General features: G+C 38.7%; 1 protein-coding gene across 1 annotated transcript in view; it reads left to right on the top strand.

The window, feature by feature from the left end:
• LOC139719423 (uncharacterized) overlaps nucleotides 1-21,125 on the top strand; it is a 45,617-nt gene that overhangs the window by 9,129 nt on the left and 15,363 nt on the right. Inside the window, exons 2-11 of the mRNA XM_071630839.1 lie at nucleotides 2,573-2,736; nucleotides 4,089-4,200; nucleotides 5,689-5,818; nucleotides 7,483-7,646; nucleotides 11,771-11,940; nucleotides 13,842-13,980; nucleotides 16,162-16,256; nucleotides 17,756-17,882; nucleotides 18,548-18,646; nucleotides 20,954-21,095. Coding sequence (XP_071486940.1) covers nucleotides 2,573-2,736; nucleotides 4,089-4,200; nucleotides 5,689-5,818; nucleotides 7,483-7,646; nucleotides 11,771-11,940; nucleotides 13,842-13,980; nucleotides 16,162-16,256; nucleotides 17,756-17,882; nucleotides 18,548-18,646; nucleotides 20,954-21,095 — 1,342 coding nt within the window. The remainder of the gene's footprint in view (nucleotides 1-2,572; nucleotides 2,737-4,088; nucleotides 4,201-5,688; nucleotides 5,819-7,482; nucleotides 7,647-11,770; nucleotides 11,941-13,841; nucleotides 13,981-16,161; nucleotides 16,257-17,755; nucleotides 17,883-18,547; nucleotides 18,647-20,953; nucleotides 21,096-21,125) is intronic.

Here is a 21,125-nt window from a genome sequence, read left to right as displayed (position 1 = left end):
GACCGTGCACCACAAAACGAACAAAAAGTCGCACACACTGATTTTGTGTGAGGACTGAAAAAAGGTGAAATGGGTCAACCTAGCCGATCTTGATTTTTTCATATTTTCTGAAAGAACAAGTCTTCTTCTACCTTATGCTAAAATTTGGGATTGTATAATGGGCAGGAAAGTGTGTATTTTAGCTGTTTATCTCGAACAATTTTTGGTATAATAGTGTGATTAGGTGTGTCTTTCAAGTCCCCTTTTCATTTTCTTAAAAACCTTGTACACACTCTTTACTTCCAACTCTAATAACTTTTGATAGGATGATGGTACTGCTTTGAAAGTTGGCATTAATTATGGACAGAATGTGTTGATACTGCACTCTCAATTTCAGTTTAATCTGATAATCCCTTCATTGTTGTTGCTTCGATGGTTCACATCCTGTTTTTTGTCCCATTCATCACAAAGGCAGGACGGCTTGCTAAAGATTAAGCGCTTGAATAGACACTGTACTTCAGAGCCTCTTTTCTCAGTTCACACTTTCCAGAGTGTGTCCTTTCTTTCCAATATTTAGATAGGTTAGGAGTGCCCATTTGATTTGAGTTATATATCATTTTAAAGCTTAAAGTGTGCTCTTTCAGAATGTGCACTTAACTCAAATTTCATGTCAGGCGACTTTTGTTTGTTTTGTGATGCAGGGTCACATATGATAAAGTGGTTTTTAAAGGACAAGTTCACCTTCATTAACATAAGGATTGAGAGAATGTAGCAATATTAGTAGAACACATCATTGAAAGTTTGACGAAAATCGGACAATCCGTTCAAAAGTTATGAATTTTTGAAGTTTTTGTGCAGTAACCGCTGGATGAGAAGACTACTGCAGTGTGTGAATAACTTTAGATGTCACATGCGTACAACAATGTAAGGAAAATATAAAGAGAATTTCACAAAATTTCATCTTTTGAAAAAAGTACACATTCCCCCGACTCGTTACCGACAAATGTTATGGGTAATATTATTCCCCCTGCCTTTAGAAAGAGGCAAGTCGAGTGCTCTTTTATTATGTGAAAAAAGTGAAAATATGTTGAATTTTCTTTACATTTTCTTTATACTGTTGTACGCATATGACTCACAAGCTGTAGTAGTCTCCTCATCCAGCGGTTCCAACACAAAATTTTTAAAAATTCATAACTTTTCCGTCGATTGTCCAATTTTCCTCAAACTTTCACTGATGTGTTCTACTAATATTGCTGCATTCTCTCAATCCTTATGTTTATGAAGGTGAACTTGCCCTTTAAGTACCGGTATCTCACAAAAAGTTACAAGCTGAATCCTCATCTCAACCAATACTATACCTTCCCCCATTTCTGACAGTTTTTCTTCGGTACAATTCAGGAACAGTTCGCCTAGGCATTTCCTAAAACTATGTTTTGTTTTATTGTAAAAAAAAAGAGCTGCATTGATTTCACTTGTATATCTTATGCAAATGTCATATTGTACTTTATACTTTTGTTGGAAATAAAATGAAATGAATGAAAAAAAGACAAGAGAAAATGTGAGCCAAAGAAAAGATTGAATGTCAGTAAACAGTAAAGGGAGTGAAATAGTCAGGATGGAAGATTAAATGTTATGAGCTATTTTTTTCTTTTGTGTGTGTGTGTGTGTGTGTGTGTGTGTGTGTGTGTGTGTGTGTGTGTGTATGTGTGTGTGTGCATGTGTGTGTGCATGTGTGTGTGTGTGAAATTTGGCTGGGATGTTATTTTCCAGCTAGTACTTCAGCTGTCAGATCATGTGGGAACATGGAGTAGTTATATAAACAAAAATGAATAGGGAGAATGATTTAGTATTGCAAGGAGGATTAAGGATCAACCCAGGCAAAGGTCAAAGTCTTGAAACTTGTTCTGAGGATTACATTTTCAGTGGAATTTAGTGATTGCTACAGAAGGCAGCAGAGTTTTAGTCTACACATGGCAATGTGATCTGCCGTAAGTTTGCCAGCTGCTTTCAGGGCTTCACAATAACTTTGTTTTCTGGTTTCCCCATTTTCAAATTTAACATTTTGGCCACCCCAAAAAATAGATAAAATGGCCCAAAAGAAAAGAAAAACAAATCCTTTTTGTCTCTTTGTTGTGTGTGTATACAACTTGTAGGTCAACATGTATATTACAACTTCATTATTGTCTATATCGTCTCATTTCATTTTGAATCATTGTTATAAACGCAGGCCTAATGAACTGGTATCTGTGATTTTCGTGAATATGAGTTGCCCAATTGGGCCACTAAAAGTTAACTGTATTGAAAGTTTGATGGCCCAACACAAATTCTTAGTGGTCCAAGGCCACCAGATCAGCACTAGTATTGAGTCCTGCCCGCAGACACTGGTAGAAATGTGATGCTCGTGGCTCACAGATGGGGAAAGATGTTAATCAGTGGTATAATCTCCTCCTCACACAAATGTCATGCAGTGTCTAGACTTCTCAGATTAACCTTGTTTTCCCTTATTTGTACTATTATTATATAGCAGTGCCAGTTGTTTAGCTATGTTTAACTCACATCCACTTCTTTTTTTCCCCCTCCTTTTTATAACCAGGAGAAATATATCCCTTGAATGCTACATACGAAGTGGGGACCGATGTGGAGGTGACATGCACCCTGGATGCGGGCAGCGTCCCTCCCGTAACTGCCCAGGACATTGAGTGGTACAAGGGAGAGAACCTCATCCCATCTCAAACCTACCAGATGGTCACCAATGTGGTAAGAGAGGACACCCTTAACATTCTCCTGTAAATGTTAACATCGATGCCCTCATCATATTGACTTAGGGTGCGTTTATAAGATTTTGCGGGCCTAGAATCACTGTTTTGAAACACTGTTTTGAAACACTGTTTCAAATCACACTTTCGTCAGGAGAGCGTTTATAAGATTTTTTCTCCGAGCGTGTTTGGGCACTCGCTCAGACTGTGCCATTGCGCAACTCACTCTGCGCAGTTTTTCCTCAGCAAAAGGTCAAACAGGGTGCGCGCAAGGCATTGTGACGTCACATAAACAGTGTTTGCGTTCGTGGTTGCGTTTATAAGATTTTTGAAACACTGATTCTACAGAAACACTGTTTGTAAACGCACTATTTTGTGCGCTTACAAACAGTGTTTCAAAACACTGTTTCTAATCACGGCGAACGTTTATAAGAATTTTTTTCAAGCTAGAATCACTGTTTGGCCATAAACAGTGTTTCAAAACACTGTTTCTGGCCAGAAGAAAAATCTTATAAACGCACCCTTAGATTTTTCTGTTCTATTGGTCTGTGAGTTTAATGCTTTGTTTAGTCTGTAATCAAAACAAGATAAAATGCTACTTTGTCAAGGGTTGTTAGTCCAGATTGTCTCTCCTCTCCGTTCATTGCAGACTGGAAAGAAACCCGACATCATCTGTTTATTATCACAAACAAGCTTAGCCATTGTCAAATGTTCAATCATAAATATAGCCTGTAAAAGAAAAGAAAATAGTCATGTTTGAGTAGTGAAACAGTTCAAAAGCAGGAATGAGAATGAGAATGGCAAAAGTAGAAATGTTTTTCCCATTTTCCTAAGATTTTGATTTTAAAAATCATTTTCTTGTTATTGCTGTGTGGACTAGTATAGTCATGCACTAGGATGATTTTTTGAAGTTCACAAGAACTTTGCTTGTTTGATTTCCGGATTTCCAATTGAATCGATACGTGAGTAAGCTAGACAGTTTATATTTTGTGATTTCCACTCATCATATGAATTATTGTTTTAGAGCATCAACCTAGCAAAGACTGTACCACTGTACACTGGAGGAATTTCAGAAGTGGTAATAGGTGTGATGTGTTCATGAGTGGGTGTGTCCATCATATAACTATGAAAACAAAGTCTCTGCTGGGCGGCAATACCCTTGAAGATTTACTTCACACATCTGATTCTCAAAGAGATTGCACGGGGGAGGTCATGACAATGGGGTATCCACACAAACACCAACTCCGAAGCAATAAATTATGACAGGTTCACATTTCAAAAGTGTTAGGGGGACAGAGTGGGAGATTTTCTCAGTGAAATATGTTCATTTCTTGCTATGTTTCTCTACTGCAGAAATCCAGAATTATCTTGCGCAATGCCTCCCTCAGTGATACGGCCATGTACTTTTGCGCTCTGCAGGGAGATATGCCGTCAGATTTTCTTGGAACCTATATTCAGATCGGATGTAAGTATTATTTTTGAACAGTATGATGTACATGTAGGCCTATTCGTTTTTTGTTTTTGTTTTTGTTTTTTTTTGAGAACTGGCTGTTGTACTTAGGAAATTCCATCTCTTTGCTGGGAGATCTACTGCTTTGAGATCATTTTCTCAAACTCTTCCACTCTCCTGCTTGAGTTTTAATTTCCTTTGCACTAACTACATGTATGTGTCTCCTGCTTATGGCATACATGCTATGAGTCTTTCGCTCAAAATTTTGCTTTGTCCTGCTGAACTATGATTTTGTCATATTATGTTTAAAATACGGTGAAGTTTTATAGCACCAGAGAGCTAGCTTCCAGAACTCTTGATCAGGCCCTGGACCCTGGCATGGCCGCAAGGGATTCTGTGCTTTGCAGTCATGATAGCGTGCGTATCATCGTGTGTGTGATCAGAGTGTCCAGTTGCTGGAGTTCCAGGCGGGAGAATCTCGCATTCAATAGGTAGTTGGGGTCTCTGTGTTCTCTTTGCTGCAGTATATCATCTGTTATGATAGATATGCTTGGTGAATTGAGCTATTTTACTCAGATACAAGTTGTCTCAGACTTTGCCCTAACACTATGCTGTGGTGGAGTATGGTACTAGATTTGTTTTCCTAGCTGTTATCATAAGTGAGGCTGTTGTAGGGAAGATGTTCTAATTCATTGCTCTTGAACCTACTCTTGATTTCCTGTTTCGTGGAATAGTGGAAATCACTATCGTATGTCGTATCAATTATTTAGGAAGTTAGGAAGTTGTGGGGTTTGACATGTAGTCTCGCCTCGAAACCGTTTCTCAGTCCACAGTCCTATACATTAATTGTCTTGTAGGGTTCAAGACAGACACCACTAAATAGGCCCATTAATTCATGTTCTGTAAAGCAAGATATGTTTGCAGCGGAAAATTGTTTGCAAATTGCCTCAATCCCAACAGTCCTTTTCAGGACCACCTCACTATTGTACAGTTTCCTTGCAGGTTATTTCTATGTGCCTTTTTCCCCTCAGGACTGCATTTTTAAAGGGGAATTTACCCCAGTATACATTTGGATCGAGTGAATGCAGCAATATTAGTAGAACACATCACTGAAAGTTTTAAGAAATCAAACAATCCGTTCAAAAGTTATGAATTTTGAAGTTTTGCTGACAAGACTACTGGATCCGAAGACTACTAGATATCATGACATTACATATGAACTACGATAGAAAGAAAATATGAAGAAAATTCAACATGTTTTCACTTTTCCAGCGTAATGAAAAAGTACGAGACTTACCTCTTTCAGAGGGGAATAATATTACCATTGATATATGTCAGTAACAAGTCCAGGAAATGCATACGATTGCATATGAAATCAATGATATTTTGTGGAGTTAGTTTCTTTAGGCTTATAATTTGCAATTTTTGCAATGTGGATTACAACAGTGTTGTTTGTGTATCTCATTTTACTGTGTGATGTGTAACTAAATGTTATGTATGCAGATGCACCGAAGAAAGCTCGGGATCTAACATGTGCTAGCAGCAACATGCTTGACTACCATTGTACCTGGGTACCCGTGGAGACTGGCATCGAAACCGACCACACCTTCTGGTACAGGAAGTACCAATCAGGGTATGTTGTAGGCTGATTGAGAAGTACACCTGTACATACAATGTATACAATATGTGGAAATGAACCTTTTTTGTTGGCAAGGTGTCTGTGTTCCCAGCCCTCCCCCCACCCACCCCCACCCCCCCAAAAAAAAATAATGTAAAAGACTTATGTTTCTGTTTTGTATTGTTTTATATTGTTTTGAGTTTATTTGTGTTGTTTTTTAAGAGAGAGATGAGCAGATTTAGCAGGCTAGCAGTAATCCAGGCAAGAGGAGGAATATGGCTCTTCTTAGCAGGAGTTACTGTATAACCATGGAGAAAATGATGCTTTTGATGATGATTGAATTTATAACACAGACTTATCCCTGGAATTGTTCATTGGTGACCATTTCCAATCATTTTCCAGCTAGGAATACCAGGTGACAATGTATGTTGGTGGACAGGGTTGAAATAAATTGACAAGCGTTTTGCATGGAGATGACAGTCATGATACGTGGAAGGTCAATGTTCATTGTACTTCAGTTAAGATTGTCAGTTTTTAGCCATAATCTGCAGCTAGGAATGGTAGTGGTAATATCATGGATAAAGAATACTAGATAACAAACTTCTAATTGTCCCCGCCGAACGAGTTCGAGCAGGGGACTATGAAACGGGCTCCGTACGTGTGTGTGTCCGTCTGTCCGTCTGTCCGTCCGTCCATCTGTGCGTCCGTGTGTGATCAAAATGTTCAATTTGCTACTTCTCTGTCATTTATGAGCCAATTTTGATTCTGTTTGCTTTATATGATAGCACTACATGGGAGCTTTGAAACTGCTACACAGAATTTCAGTTGTGACCTTTGACCTTGACCTTTGACCTATATTGTACATTTTGCTTCAAAATGCTACTCCTTCGCCATTTCTAACCCGATTTCGATTCCGTTTGCTTTGTGTGATGGCACTAGGTGAGGGCTTCAAAACTTCTACACAGAATTTTGACCTTTGACTTCTTTGACCTTTGACCTTGATTTTTGACCTATATTGTACATTGGCTACAAAATGCTACTCCTTCGCCATTTCTAACCCGATTTCGATTCCGTTTGCTTTATGTGATGGCACTAGGTGAGGGCTTCAAAACTTCTACACAGAATTTTGACCTTTGACTTCTTTGACCTTTGACCTTGATTTTTTACCTATATTGTACATTTTGCTACAAAATGCTACTTCTTTGCCATTTCTAACCCGATTTCGATTCCGTTTGCTTTATGTGATGGCACTAGGTGAGGGCTTCAAAACTTCTACACAGAATTTTGACCTTTGACTTCTTTGACCTTTGACCTTGATTTTTGACCTATATTGTACATTTTGCTACAAAATGTAACTTCTTTGCCATTTCTAACCCGATTTCGATTTTGTTTGCTTTATGTGATGGCACTAGGTGAGGGCTTCAAAACTTCTACACAGAATTTTGACCTTTGACTTCTTTGACCTTTGACCTTGATTTTTTACCTATATTGTACATTTTGTCACTAAATGCTACTTCCGGCGGGGACATATATTACGCACCGCGTAATTTCTACTTTTCCTTGTTGATTAAGTAGCAGGCACTTTTGTGATCTTGCATTTTGCTTTTCGCCATTACTCATTGTTTTGACATGCCTTGATCGCAGGTGATACATAACCTTTGACCTTTGATTGGTTGCAGGGTGTACATATGGGTGACATGTCCCAACGAGGACCCGGAACCAAACAAGTGCACACTTACCAGAAATGATCACTCGGGGAGTATGCAGTATGTGTACGTCAAGTCTGTCAACCATCTGGGAGAGGTCCAGACTGATACAGTGTACTTCAATCCAGACACGGAAAGTACGTACATGGTTTGCATTCCTTTAATCCAGACATTTATCTCGAACAACTCCAGCTCATTTCTGCCACTTTGCATGTGAAGCAATTTAATTTGCAGGTGTGAATCTTCTCTTTTGTTGTTGCAGGCACTATGTAAAGTATGCAGGTTTTTCTCTTGTATGAAATGATTATTAGTTGAGAGTCCAAACTCCACACAAAGTGCTCATTCTTTCAAATGATGCTCGCTTCTTTTGGACCTGCAAAAAGTATTGATTGTATTTAAGGGGATCCCTGTGCATGCAAAGCCCATTGCTCTTTCATCCAAGCATCACACGATGCTAATCAGTTCTCTTCAATTCAGTGCTCACTTTCAAGCCTGAGCTGCCTGAATATATTTCCATCAAAGAACTTGTGTCATCTTCTCTTAATCTGAAAGGGAAAAAGAAAATCAACACCTCCATTACAGTTGCTACTGTTGTAAGATTTTGTACTTTGATGGAGAAATGTCTATAGAGTTTTTTTCTGAACTAGTCTTTTGAGTGACTAATAACAATGTAGGAGATATGTCATCCTGCGTCACATAACCAACAAAAAGTCACCAGACATGGATTTTTAGTGAAGTGCAGATTGTGAAAAAGCTGACCTTTAAGCTTGAAAATGATGTGTAACTCTATGTGAATGGACTCTCCTAACCTATCCCAATTTTGGAAAGAAAGCACACACTCTGGAAAGTGTGAACTGAGAAAAGAGGCTCTTAAGTGCAGGGTCCATTCAAGCTCTTATTCTTTATCCAGCAGTGCTAGCTGTGTGATGAATGGAACAAAAAAACAGGACATTAAAGAGACTGTAAAGTACTGGTTGAGGTGGGGATTCATGTTTTGAACGTTCCTAAATATGATAGAGCATGTAAGTTTAAGAAGGATTCAACATTTATTTGATGAAAATTGGCTTTCAAATGGCTGAGATATCCAAAAAGTGATAATAAGAAAAGGCGACAGGCCACGCCTCATGCCGTCAATCCCTCGTTTGAGGCGAGTCCCCAGCTGGGGCATGCCCAAAGTGGGGTGCGTATATTCGTCGTTTGGGAGTTGGGAGTCGAAGGACTTGTCCATTGCAAATAAACTTTCTGCTCAGGCGTGACAAACCTGGAGGCCAAGCCAGGGTTTGATGACTCCAGCAGCTGTCGTATTACGTAAGAGCATGATAAGGATATCTGCCTGTGGCAGACCATTCAAAGTGAACTCAATTTTCTCTATCCTTTCTAAAGTTTTCAATTTTATATTCTATTGAGAAATTCTATGGTCATCCATTTTACATTTCGAACGAAAAAAATTGACCCGTAAATAACGAAAATACAGGAATAAGAAAGAGAGCATTGCTAGTTTGCCGGTGCTGACAATGTGCTATTTGGCAGTGAGTTACAACGGGGAGGTGAGACTACCTCCCTGGTTACAATCAGCCTGCTGACTGGATCATTGAGAAAGCAGCTGTCGTATTACGTAAGAGCATGATAAGGATATCTGCCTGTGGCAGACCATTCAAAGTGAACTCAATTTTCTCTATCCTTTCTAAAGTTTTCAATTTTATATTCTATTGAGAAATTCTATGGTCATCCATTTTACATTTCGAACGAAAAAAATCGACCCGTAAATAACGAAAATACAGGAATAAGAAGGAGAGCATTGCCAGTTTGCCGGTGCTGACAATGTGCTATTTGGCAGTGATTTACAACGGGGAGGTGAGACTACCTCCCTGGTTACAATCAGCCTGCTGACTGGATCATTGAGAAAGAGAGAGAGAGGGAGAGAGAGAGAGAGAGAGAGGGGGGGGGAGAGCGAGGGGGAGAGAGGGAGGGAGAGGGGGGAGAGATGGGGGAGGGAGAAGGGGAGAGCAAAATGGAATGACAATAGTTCCGGTCACTACAGTACAGGCATGCTCTGTCTGCATACGCTGAATGTCTACACTCACACACACACACACGTACACACACACACGCACCATGGAGCTACATGGCCCATGCCAAAACCAAAACAATCTCCTCCTCTCGCGGTGCTCCCCCCCCCCCCCCCTCCTGTGGCGCTGTGGCGATGACTGATGCTTAGATTAGGCCAGGGTCAAGAAACAGGTGTTTTATATCTTTGACTTTAAGTCATTGATTGCCAAGATATGCACTGGCATTATTTACTGGGGTGTAGCCTCTTCAAACGAGAGATTTGCGTCATGTTTTATTAGGATCTCTTTGTTTCACCTTGTTTTTGGATATCTCATCCATTTCAAAACCGATTTTCATAAAATAAACTTTAGATACCCCTTAGAATTGCATGCTCTTTGACATCTCATAGAGTGGTTTCTGAATATCTCGCAAAATGTTATAAGCTAAATCCTCACCTTGACCAGAACTGTACACACCCTTTAACATCTGGAGCAACAACAATGAAGAAATTATAAAATTAAACTGAAATTAAGCATGCTCTGTTAACACATTCAGTACATGAATAATGCCAACTTTCAAAAGCAGTAGCATCATTCCTTTTAAAGTTATTGGAGTTGAAAGTGAAAAGTTTGGACAGGGTCAATATTAACTCTTAACGTGCCATGGTCGCCGAACGGCGACCTTAGTCCTGACGTGCCATGGTCGCCGATCGGCGACTAAGAAGAGCATACATAATAAATACACGATTTTTCAGCTAGATGTATTTTTTTCGCATCGGGAAAATCCGCAGCGGGCGCACCCTCTGCGAGATGTGTATGTATCAAAAGTCTCATAGGTAAACCACGCGTGTGTATGCTATTGAATCTACGTGTATTGTCTATGCGGTTCCACTTGCAGTGTTCCGCTTGGATACTGTCCTGCGGGAAGCTGCTCTCATTTTGTCCCTCAAAGAGGGTCAGCTTTCGTTCGTCGGTCAAGTCTTTCATCCTTTTGTTTTGATGAACATAACTAATCGTCCCCACGCCAGCATAGGAATTGCGCGTGGACAAAGGCCTGCCGATTTCAATAGAGTACACCCACCCGCAAGTCGCTTAGACAAAAGGAGGATTAGCAGGTTCTTCCTTCTCAGGTGGACAAAAGACACTATTCCAGGGCCTGGGACAATTACTTTAGTTTCAAATACAGGATCTGGGACTAAAGGACTCAGATCTGGGAATGAATTACTGAGGCAGAAAGAGAAATTGCCAAGATGAAATAAACTGCTAGTATCTTTGGAATCATACAATTCTAGAAGGCAATTTTGTTATCATTTGAAAGAGGAGATGTTGCTCTAAAACTTTCTCACAGAGTCAAGGGAGTGTTCCATTGAAGAACAAATACGACTGACTCTTTTTTTCCATACTACACAAAAATTTATAATATTTTTTTTGATGTATCAATTATTTCTGCAGTATTTCAGGTTCAGATAAATATTGTGGCAAACTGAGTGCATGGCACGAAAGAACAAACATTTCTTGATATATGTTGTGTAGAACTCAATTCAAAACAGTCAATAGTTTCAGAGATATGACGGTTTTAAATTTCACTGTCAGTCCAGTTTTGAAACGTTCTGACGTTAGGTAAAAACCTCTGGCACGTTAGGGGTTTTGGGCCTGGCACATTAAGAGTTAAGAAATGAAAAGTGGACTCTATGAGAAATACCTAATCTCACTTTTCTACCACAAAGTATTTGAGAAAAAGTGCTAAAAATACAATTTTCTGTTCATTTTATGATCCCAACTTATAAGTAGACTTGCTCTTCCAGAAAATGTGAAAAATCAACATTGGCTGGGTTGACCCATTTCACCTATTTTCAGTCCCAACACAAAATCAGTGCATGTGACTTTTTGTTCTTTTTGTGATGCACGGTCACGTATGTTAACTACGGAATGTGTTGATCTACAGTACGTACAAGTGCTGTATCATATACTAGTAGGCAAACCTGTCTGTAGCGGCCACCCAAGGGATACAAAAAAAGTGGCTGTTATAGACAGGTGGTCGCTATAGACATGGTCGTTAACATGGCTTTTCTCTTGGGGGAATTATTTTTAGTGATTGCATACAGCAGGTGGTTCTATATAAGAACTTGCTATTGTTATTATGATAATAATAACAATATTTGTTATTATTGTCATTATTATTATTATCATCATTATTATCACTGTCATTGTAGCGGTTCCCAACGAGCCAACTAATCTGAGACTGAGTGCGGAGGGACCCACCTCTCTTCATGCCGAGTGGGAGCTTCCCTCCGATTGGAATATATACTACACATACAATATTCATTACCGCGTGAGGTACAAGGCTGCCTCGCAGGACGGTGGCTGGAGCAATGCATGTTTTGTAAGTTTGCATCACTTTTCATTTGACACTGTGTCTATTATTTTATCTTGATGTACGTAAAGGTATTATTTACCATTTGCAGATGGAACAAAAAACCAGCTGTAGTGCCTCAAAATAGTTCTAGAATATTAGTTAGTGATAGAAACAACCAATGTAAAAATGTTAATCAGTATACTCAATGTTAAGTATTGTTGAATATACAAAATGTGAGCAAGTGAGCAATAGTTATAATAACATTTTTTATAGAATATATTCTACAGTTATGGTTTATTGAGAACTAGGAAAGCACTCCAAGAGTGCAGACCTCCGCCAAACAGATACTTCATACCGATTATCTTACTCTTCCATAAAGATCAGTGATTTCCACCCACTGAAAAATCGCCCGATTTCCTAATATAGAAGCCTTTGTTACGTCATAAATCCTCAGATGCGCGGCGCACCTCGCCCCAGCAGAAGCTAGATCACGTGCTTTAGTGCGCGCATGAAAACTTCAAAAAATGTGCCGCTTGAACACCCAAGTTCATTGACCCTACGTGGCAAAATATCGAAAAGTCTTCATAAAACCCATAAAAGTTTCCGGATCACTACCAAAATTTAATCATCTGTTCCTTGTGTCATTCTCAACCTTTGCTGCAAGTTCCATCAAAATCCGTGCTCAACTTTTTGGGTTATTTTGCACACGGACAAACAAACAAACTAACTAACAAACAAACCAACGGTACCGAAAATATAATCTCCTCCCTTGGCGGAGGTAGAAATAGTGATATCTCCTTATATTCAAGGCTTCATTTCTAAAATTTTTACATGGTAGGATGTTTATATAGTGATACAACTGACCTACACATATGCATAAAATGTGATAACTCAAAAATGTTTTAGATCACTGCTCCCAATGGTAAACAGTACCTTTAGTCTGATCATCTTCTGAAGTCTATCTTTCTCCACATTACTCCCCTCCCACCCCACCCCACCCCACCCCCCCCCCCCCCATTGTTCTTAAGCAGTGGGAGTTCACAATTACAATATATCTTGCAAAATTCTCTACCCCATTTCTTGTGAATGATGGAGGCAGCCTTGTGTTGTTTTGCATGGGGTCTGTGCATTGTAAGAGTGTGAGAGACTTGCCAAAATGTTTTTGGATGTCCAGCAGCCAAAGTATTTTCATTTTCATTTTCATTTATTTTTTTCCATCTCAAACAGAACATGTTAATACATTTTTTCTTCCACATAAGATGTAAATACATATATATATATATATATATATATATATATATGTCAATATTACAAAATATGATAAATGGAATTCATCATGCTTTAAGTGTGCTTAAATGCTGAAAATAGTATCACATTGGCAATGCTAATGCAGATGATTTTTAATACTGTAAAAGTGGTTTCTTTCGCGGTGGTTTTATTTTCGCGCTTTTCGCGCTTTGAGGTTGAACCGCGAATTTAACATCACGCAAAAATGTTTTGAACCCGTTGCTTGTTACAACGCTGTCATTACAGACCACGAATTTAAGCACACGCGAAAAAGTCGGCACCGATGGAAACCGCGAAAGTTTCTGTACGCGAAAGAAACCACTTTTACAGTAGATCTTATGATATTGATAATGGTAAAAGTAATCATCTGCTTTAGCAGCCATATAGTGGTAGTAGTGTAAGCAGCATAATCATTGCTGTGATTGTATCAGCACTAAATATCATAATGGTAATGACAATAAGTACAAAAGTTATGACTATGAGCGTATGAAAAAGATGTTAAAATGTAAAGATTTCCATTCTCATGGCATTTCACTTTGCAAAGAGTGTGCCTTTTTCTGCTCTGGGATTTTTAGTGCAAGCCCCTAGAATCTCACCTCTTACACTTTAAATTGTTTCTTATTATGTTCTATTGCCCGCAGCCTGTAATCAGTCCATTTTGCAGTATAGGTGGACTCAACTCGCACACCATTTATGATGTTCAGGTGTCTGCAAAGTTGCTTTTCAACACTGTATGGGGAGACTGGTGTGATTCTGAACAAGCTAGAACAGCAGAAAGTGGTAAGTTAAAACCTCTCTGGTTTAATTTGGGTTGATGGATGTAGGTTGAGTATCTCGTCACATGTGTGACCATATGGTTATTTCTCTTTGATTTCTCCCAAGATACTGTCATGCTACTTTTTTTCCCTGCCGAACAAGTTCGAGCAGGGGACTATGAAACGGGCTCCGTACGTGTGTGTGTCTGTGTGTGTGTCCATCCGTGTGTCCGTCCGTGTGTCCGTGTGTGCATCCGTGTGTGATCAAAATCTTCAATTTGCTACTTCTCTGTCATTTATGAGCCAATTTTGATTCTGTTTGCTTTATATGATAGCACTATGTGGGAGCTTTGAAACTTCTACACAGAATTTCAGTTGTGACCTTTGACCTTGACCTTTGACCTATATTGTACATTTTGCTACAAAATGCTACTCCTTCGCCATTTCTAACCCGATTTCGATTCCGTTTGCTTTATGTGATGGCACTAGTTAAGGGCTTCAAAACTTCTACACAGAATTTTGACCTTTGACTTCTTTGACCTTTGACCTTGATTTTTTTACCTTTATTGTACATTTTGCTACAAAATGCTACTCCTTCGCCATTTCTAACCCGATTTCGATTCCGTTTGCTTTATGTGATGGCAGCAGGTGAGGGCTTCAAAACTTCTACACAGAATTTTGACCTTTGACTTCTTTGACCTTTGACCTTGATTTTTGACCTATATTGTACATTGGCTACAAAATGCTACTCCTTCAACATTTCTAACCTGATTTCGATTCTCTTTGCTTTATGTGATGGCACTAGGTAAGGGCTTCAAAAGTTCTACACAGAATTTTGACCTTTGACTTTGACCTTTGACCTTGATTTTTGACCTGTATTGTACATTTTGCTACAAAATGCTACTCCTTCGCCATTTCTAACCCGATTTCGATTCCGTTTGCTTTATGTGATGGCACTAGGTGAGGGCTTCAAAACTTCTACACAGAATTTTGACCTTTGACCTTGATTTTTGACCTATATTGTACAACGGCTACAAAATGCTACTCCTTCGCCATTTCTAACCCGATTTCGATTCCGTTTGCTTTATGTGATGGCAGCAGGTGAGGGCTTCAAAACTTTCTACACAGAATTTTGACCTTTGACTTCTTTGACCTTTGACCTTGATTTTTGACCTGTATTGTACATTTTGCTACAAAATGCTACTTCCGGCGGGGACATATATTACGCATCGCGTAATTTCTACTTTTCCTTGTTTTTAATGACTCCACCACGAAGTGTTGCTGGAGGCATTATGTTTTCAGGTTGTCCGTTCATTTTTCCATTCATCTGTCCATCTGTCCTTCCACCCTTCCTTCTGTCCATCTGTTATAAATTTTGTGGACAGCATAATTTAAAAACTGTTTGAGGTATCGTAATGAAACTTGGCATACATGTACATTGTATGTATGAGCAGGTAAAGTTGTGCCTATCAACTTTTAAGTACACATGCTTAAGGTCAGAGGTCAAAGGTCTAGGTCAAATTCTTAAAATTCCATTATTTCACCTATATCTTTGGAATACCAGAAGGTTTTTTTTATTTTATTCTCTAGGGAAGGTTTTGGACCATGAGGTCAAAGGTGAAGTGAAAATGCTAAAATTAGGTACCTTCGTTAAACTTTGTACATATGCATGTGGTGCCCAACAATGATTCTCTTGGGAATTTTGGGGTCAGGAGTCAAAGGTCAGATTAGACTGCTGAAATTCTGTTATTTTATGCTGGAATTACACTTTGTCTTCAATACTTTGGAGATTACTCAGTGCATAAACTTACTAAAACTAGGTAAACATTCATTACTGCACAATGGTTCTGTATAAAGGACAAGTTTAAGGTGTCAATGAAGGTCACAATTTTGATTTATTGATTTACTTCAAGCAATATGTCATAATCTGAGAATACAGTGTAAGATGTTCTGATGAGATGCATGTATTGAACTGTTTTTGCCTGATGTGAAAATCTAGAAATTTTATTGTTCTCACTAGAAGTGTCTTCACATGTTAGTGGCAGACGATTGCTTTTCCAGTGGATTCAAAAGATCATTCCTTAAGCTAAAATAAGTTATGTTGTTAGTGTGATAGACAATTGTTGTTCGTACTGTCAAAAGAAAGTAGATCATCAATTGAGAATCACAAGCACCTTATTCCTACACTTCTTGCCTGCCTTTCTAGAACCAAATGGGAAAGTCCAAAACCTGCGAGTGGAGCAACAATTCAACAGCTCTGAAGACAGCCTCTACCTGCGAAATGTTCTTATTTCATGGGAGGTGAGGTGGTAACCAGAAGCGCGAGGGGGGGGGGGGGGGGGGGGGGATTTGTTGAGGGTAACAGTTTAGTTTTGGGCTTGGTCAAAGCCAATTTATTGTTTCAGAAAGTGACTAAAAATAACTATACAGCATTTCCCTTGCAAGTGAAATTTTTGTTTATAGATAGTAGGGCCTGTATTTTGCCTTCCTATCAAACAGCAGGAGACAATTCATAATACAAATCATAGATATGATGATGATCATATGACTCTTTTGAAAGATGAAACTTAAAAAGTCAAATTTACCTGGCCATTGTACAATATATCATTCTTTTACAGCACTGTACCAAAATTTTAGTCCTGGTCTTTTCCAAGTCATTAATGTTGCTCCTTAGAAGCATTAGACTTACTCTATGATTGCTCAATTTAGCAAAAACTATGTAAGCCCAGTGGACTTAAAGGACAAGTTCACCTTCATAGACATGTGGGTTGAGTGAATGCAGCAACATTAGTAGAACACATCAGTGAGAGTTTGAGCAAAATTGGACAATCCGTTCAAAAGTTATGATTTTTTGAAGTTTCTGCTCAGTCATGGCTGGATGAAAAGACTACTAAAGCTTGTGACGTCACATGAGTACAAAGATATAAAGAAAGAATAAAGAAAATTGAACATATTTCCATTTTTCTCGCATAACAAAAGAACACTTGACTTCTCTCTTTCAGAAGGCAGGGGGAATAATATTACCCTTAACATACGTCAGTAGCAAGTCAAAGAAATGTGCACTTTATTCAAAAAGTAAAGTTTTGCGAAATATTCTTTTTATTTTCCTTATGTAGTTGTACGCATGTGACATCATCCACTGTAGTAGTCTTCTCTTCCAGCAGTGACTGCGCAGATACTGAAAATATTCGTAACTTTTGAACGGAGTGTCCAATTTTCCTCAAACTTTCACTGATGTGTTCTACTAATATTGCTGCATTCTCTCAATCCTTATGTATATGAAGGTGGACATGTCCTTTAAAGTGTTAAACACTATTCAGTAGGAAAAACAAAATTTTTGACTCCTTCGTAAGTAAAATATATCGATCAATATGTTAGTGAACAAGTCTATGCATTGTATGAGAGTTTACTAGTAACATGGGCCAAGCCACTGGTACACTGCTCCAGTATATTTTTTAGTTTTATGTTCAAATTCTAATGTATATTTTGTCTATGCAAGCCGAACATTTTGCATGAAGAAGTGGAATAATTGCAATTGGTATAAATTTAACATACAACATAAAGACCATTCAAAGATGTTATGAACTGTGTAAAACATAATATATTTTTATACTAAGCTGTAATAGCATAGTTGTAACAATGATTATTGTCTTTGTTTTGATAAATGTTATTTTTGTTCATTCATCGCCATCATCTTTATTAAAAAAGAGATTAATGTATGAAAAACATCATCTGTCATCTTCATTTCTTGCATTTGTCAACTTTCTTTGCTTTATCGGTGACTCCAATGCAACGTATAGCCTTTGAAGGAAGCTGAGCAGCGAGGTGTCATCTTGGGATATAATGTGCGAGTTCCCCAACCAGATGGGTGCCAAGATAACAGGACAAGATTTGACACCGTCAACGTAACTCAAGCTTATATTGAGGGTGAGAGAAAATTGTTTTTACTGATTTATTTTAGTCATTGTGAATAATTAGTCTGTGATAGGAGCAAGGACAGGGTCAACGATTGTTAGCATGTTCTGTCTGATTCTTCTCTAAAATTCATTCAAGTGTATGGCACTATGTGCCTGGTTGATATTGTTTGCTGACTATTGCTAGTCACATGGGGCAAACCACGAGGAGTCGATATCATTCGCCTGTTTTCTTGTGTGGCTCTTTGCAATGAATGAATAAAGTGGGATATTTTATGTGCATAAGTCATGGCTAACTCACACACAGGACTTCCACTTAATGTCCTATCCAAGGTACATAGAGTTTTGCCACTAATTACCAGAGGGGGGCGGAATGCATACATACAACATTGCACAGTGAGGTTAGGGAATTGAACCCCAGTACCCTTGGATCTGGAGGCAGATGCACTACCAACTAAACCATATCACTTCCCTAATCATTAAGAGTTGATATACATCAAAAATTCAAAGCACAAGACTCTCACTGTAAACCTCATGACTGATCGCTGTGTGTTTTATTGCATAAAGTTGTCTTGTAATGTATTGTACTGAAGTTGTCATTGTGTCAGAGTGGGACGCTATCTCACATTTGCACACCAGTTTTGTTACTATTTCTTTTATGCTCATTCATCTCTGAAGGGCTGGAGAGGTTTTGTGAATATGTGGTGGAAGTACAAGCATACAACAGCCAGGGATTGGGCCCAGTGGAGTCAATGGTTCTTGGGGACATGACGTCAAGTAAGTGGTGGAGAGCGTCTGAACGGAAGCTCCTTCTTATGCCTTCCTGTATCCCTTTCCTCTTGGAGAACTTTCAAGGGCCTTCAAGTACAGGGCCACTCCACATTTAAAGGAAAAACTCATCCTGGTATTATTTTTGCTCATCATGAAAACAGCAGAAGAATCAGGGAAGTAGATCAGTGAAAAAAAAAATGTATATATATATATATATATATATGTACATGTATATATTTTTTTGGGGGGGGGGATGGGGGAGAAGAGAAAATTATGAACTAGTCTGTTAAAGTTTGGAGAGTAAAGCAAATTGGTGTGAAACATCTGTGATGAAGTTGTTGCACAGCCGTTCATTCCCTTGTAAAAAGAAATCCCCAAATTTTGTGAGTGTATTATGTGAAACCATGCAATGATCTAACAGAAACATCCCAATTATATTAGCCATGTTCACACAGTCACTTTTTGGTTGTTTTTTTCAATCTTTTATACCTCTTTCTCTTTCATATGATTAAAATATGTCAATTAATTCATGACAACATAACACAGATTTTATTATAACAACATAATGTGTGTGTGTATGTCTCTCTCACACACACACATACACCCACATGTACACAGAATCAAAGTCAAGTTTTGTGAAGTACACTGTATTCTATACATTAAAGGATACATATAGTGCATACCTTCATCCTAAGCACAACACAAAGCTAGGTTTAGCTGATGATAACTAATTCATAGCAGCTCAACAAGCACAAATATCTACTGAAGTGTAGGCAATCAAACAAGGAAGCAATAGAGAGAAATAAAGAAGTCACATTGTGGAGAATGTAAACAAGCATGCAATCTGGTGGTAATGTGCCTGTCACCTGTTAGAAGGGTTATCTCTAATGTGATGGACTTTGTAGTATCTTATTTCATTTCTACCAGCTTTATTACATTTGTATGTCTGGGGCCTATTCATCCCCCCCCCCCCCCCCCCCCCCAACAAGGACTGCATTACATGTGATATAGATATACTGTATGCATACAGGTCTTGACACAATTTGTGTTTTCTTTGATGTGCCCATTCAGGCCACTAAAATTTTGAAATATGAGAATTAGGTGGGCCCTAAAGAGAAATGTAGTGGCCAGAAATAAAAGGGACATACAAATGTAACAATCCATTCTGAAACTTACTTGACTAATCAGGCCACCAAATCAAAACAAAACAAACAATAAACCTTTTCAGAATTTGGTGGCCTGACTTAATTTTTATTTGTGGCCCAAGGCCACTACCAAAATAAATCATTGTGAATGCATATGGAAAGGTTGTGAAGCCTGCATCCTTTTCTTTTAGTTACTCAAATACATCATTACATCTCTCTGTTACTTCATCATCAAATGAGAGGGGGGGGAGTGAAATGCCATATGTGACAGTGCACCTCAAAACAAACAAAAAGTCGCCAGGCATGAATTTTAAGTTAAGATCATATTCTGAAAGAGCAGACCTTAAGCTTTAAAATGAGGTATAACTCAAATCAAATGGACTCTCCTAACCTATCTAAATATTGGAAAGAAAGCACAAACTCAGGAAAAGTGTGAACCGAGAAAAGAGGCTCTGAAGTGCAGTGTCTATTCAAGCGCTTAATCTTTACCAAACCGTGCTGGCTGTGCAATGAATGGGACAAAAAACAGGAAGTAAACCACCAGAGTAACAACAATGAAGGGATTATCAGATTAAACTGAAATTAAGCATGCCTCATTAACACATTCTGTCCATAATTAATGCCAACTTTCAAAGCAGTAGCCCTATCCTTTCAAAAGTTATTAGAGTCGAAGGTGAAGAGTGTGGACAAGGTTTTTCAGAAATGAAAAAGGGATTCTAAAGACACACCTAATCACACTATTCTACCAAAAATGTTTGAGATAAACTGCTAAAAAACACACTTTCGTGCCCGTTTTATGATCCCAAATTTTAGCATAATGTAAAAGAAGACACGCTCTTTCAGAAAATATGAAAAAGTCAAGTTCGGCTAGGTTGACCCATTTCACTTATTTTCAGTCCTCACGCAAAATCAGTGCGTGCGACTTTATGTTCGTTTTGAGGTGCACGGTCACATATAATGTGCAGGCATGTAGTAAATTGATTGAGCACATCTAGATCTAGCAAAAAGTTTTTTAGTTCTCTAACAATCTTATTTGGTGTCTGATTTCTGTACTCAGCAGTGTTTATTAAAGTTTGGTTGGACATTGAGAGGAGTATCCCTTTTAAACCAATACAAAGTGTGAGTAGTATCAGGTCAGTTGAAATGTTACCCTTTCTACCCCCTCCAGCACCAGAGAGACCCACTGGAGTTGCAGCCAAGACACTATCACACCAGTCTATCCTGGTGAGCTGGGATGAGCCCACTGTGGTCCAGGGCTACATCACTGCATACACTGTCTACTGGACGAAGGCAACGGATCAGGACTTGGAGTAAGTCCTAAAGATTTGGTCCTCCCGGCT

This window comes from Diadema antillarum, unplaced genomic scaffold (genome assembly GCF_040938485.1).
Source record: "Diadema antillarum isolate AM-2024a unplaced genomic scaffold, OU_Dant_1.0 scf00000110, whole genome shotgun sequence".
Taxonomy (NCBI): domain Eukaryota; kingdom Metazoa; phylum Echinodermata; class Echinoidea; order Diadematoida; family Diadematidae; genus Diadema; species Diadema antillarum.
Note: the sequence above shows the minus strand (reverse complement) of the source record. Positions and strands in the feature narration are given on the sequence as shown.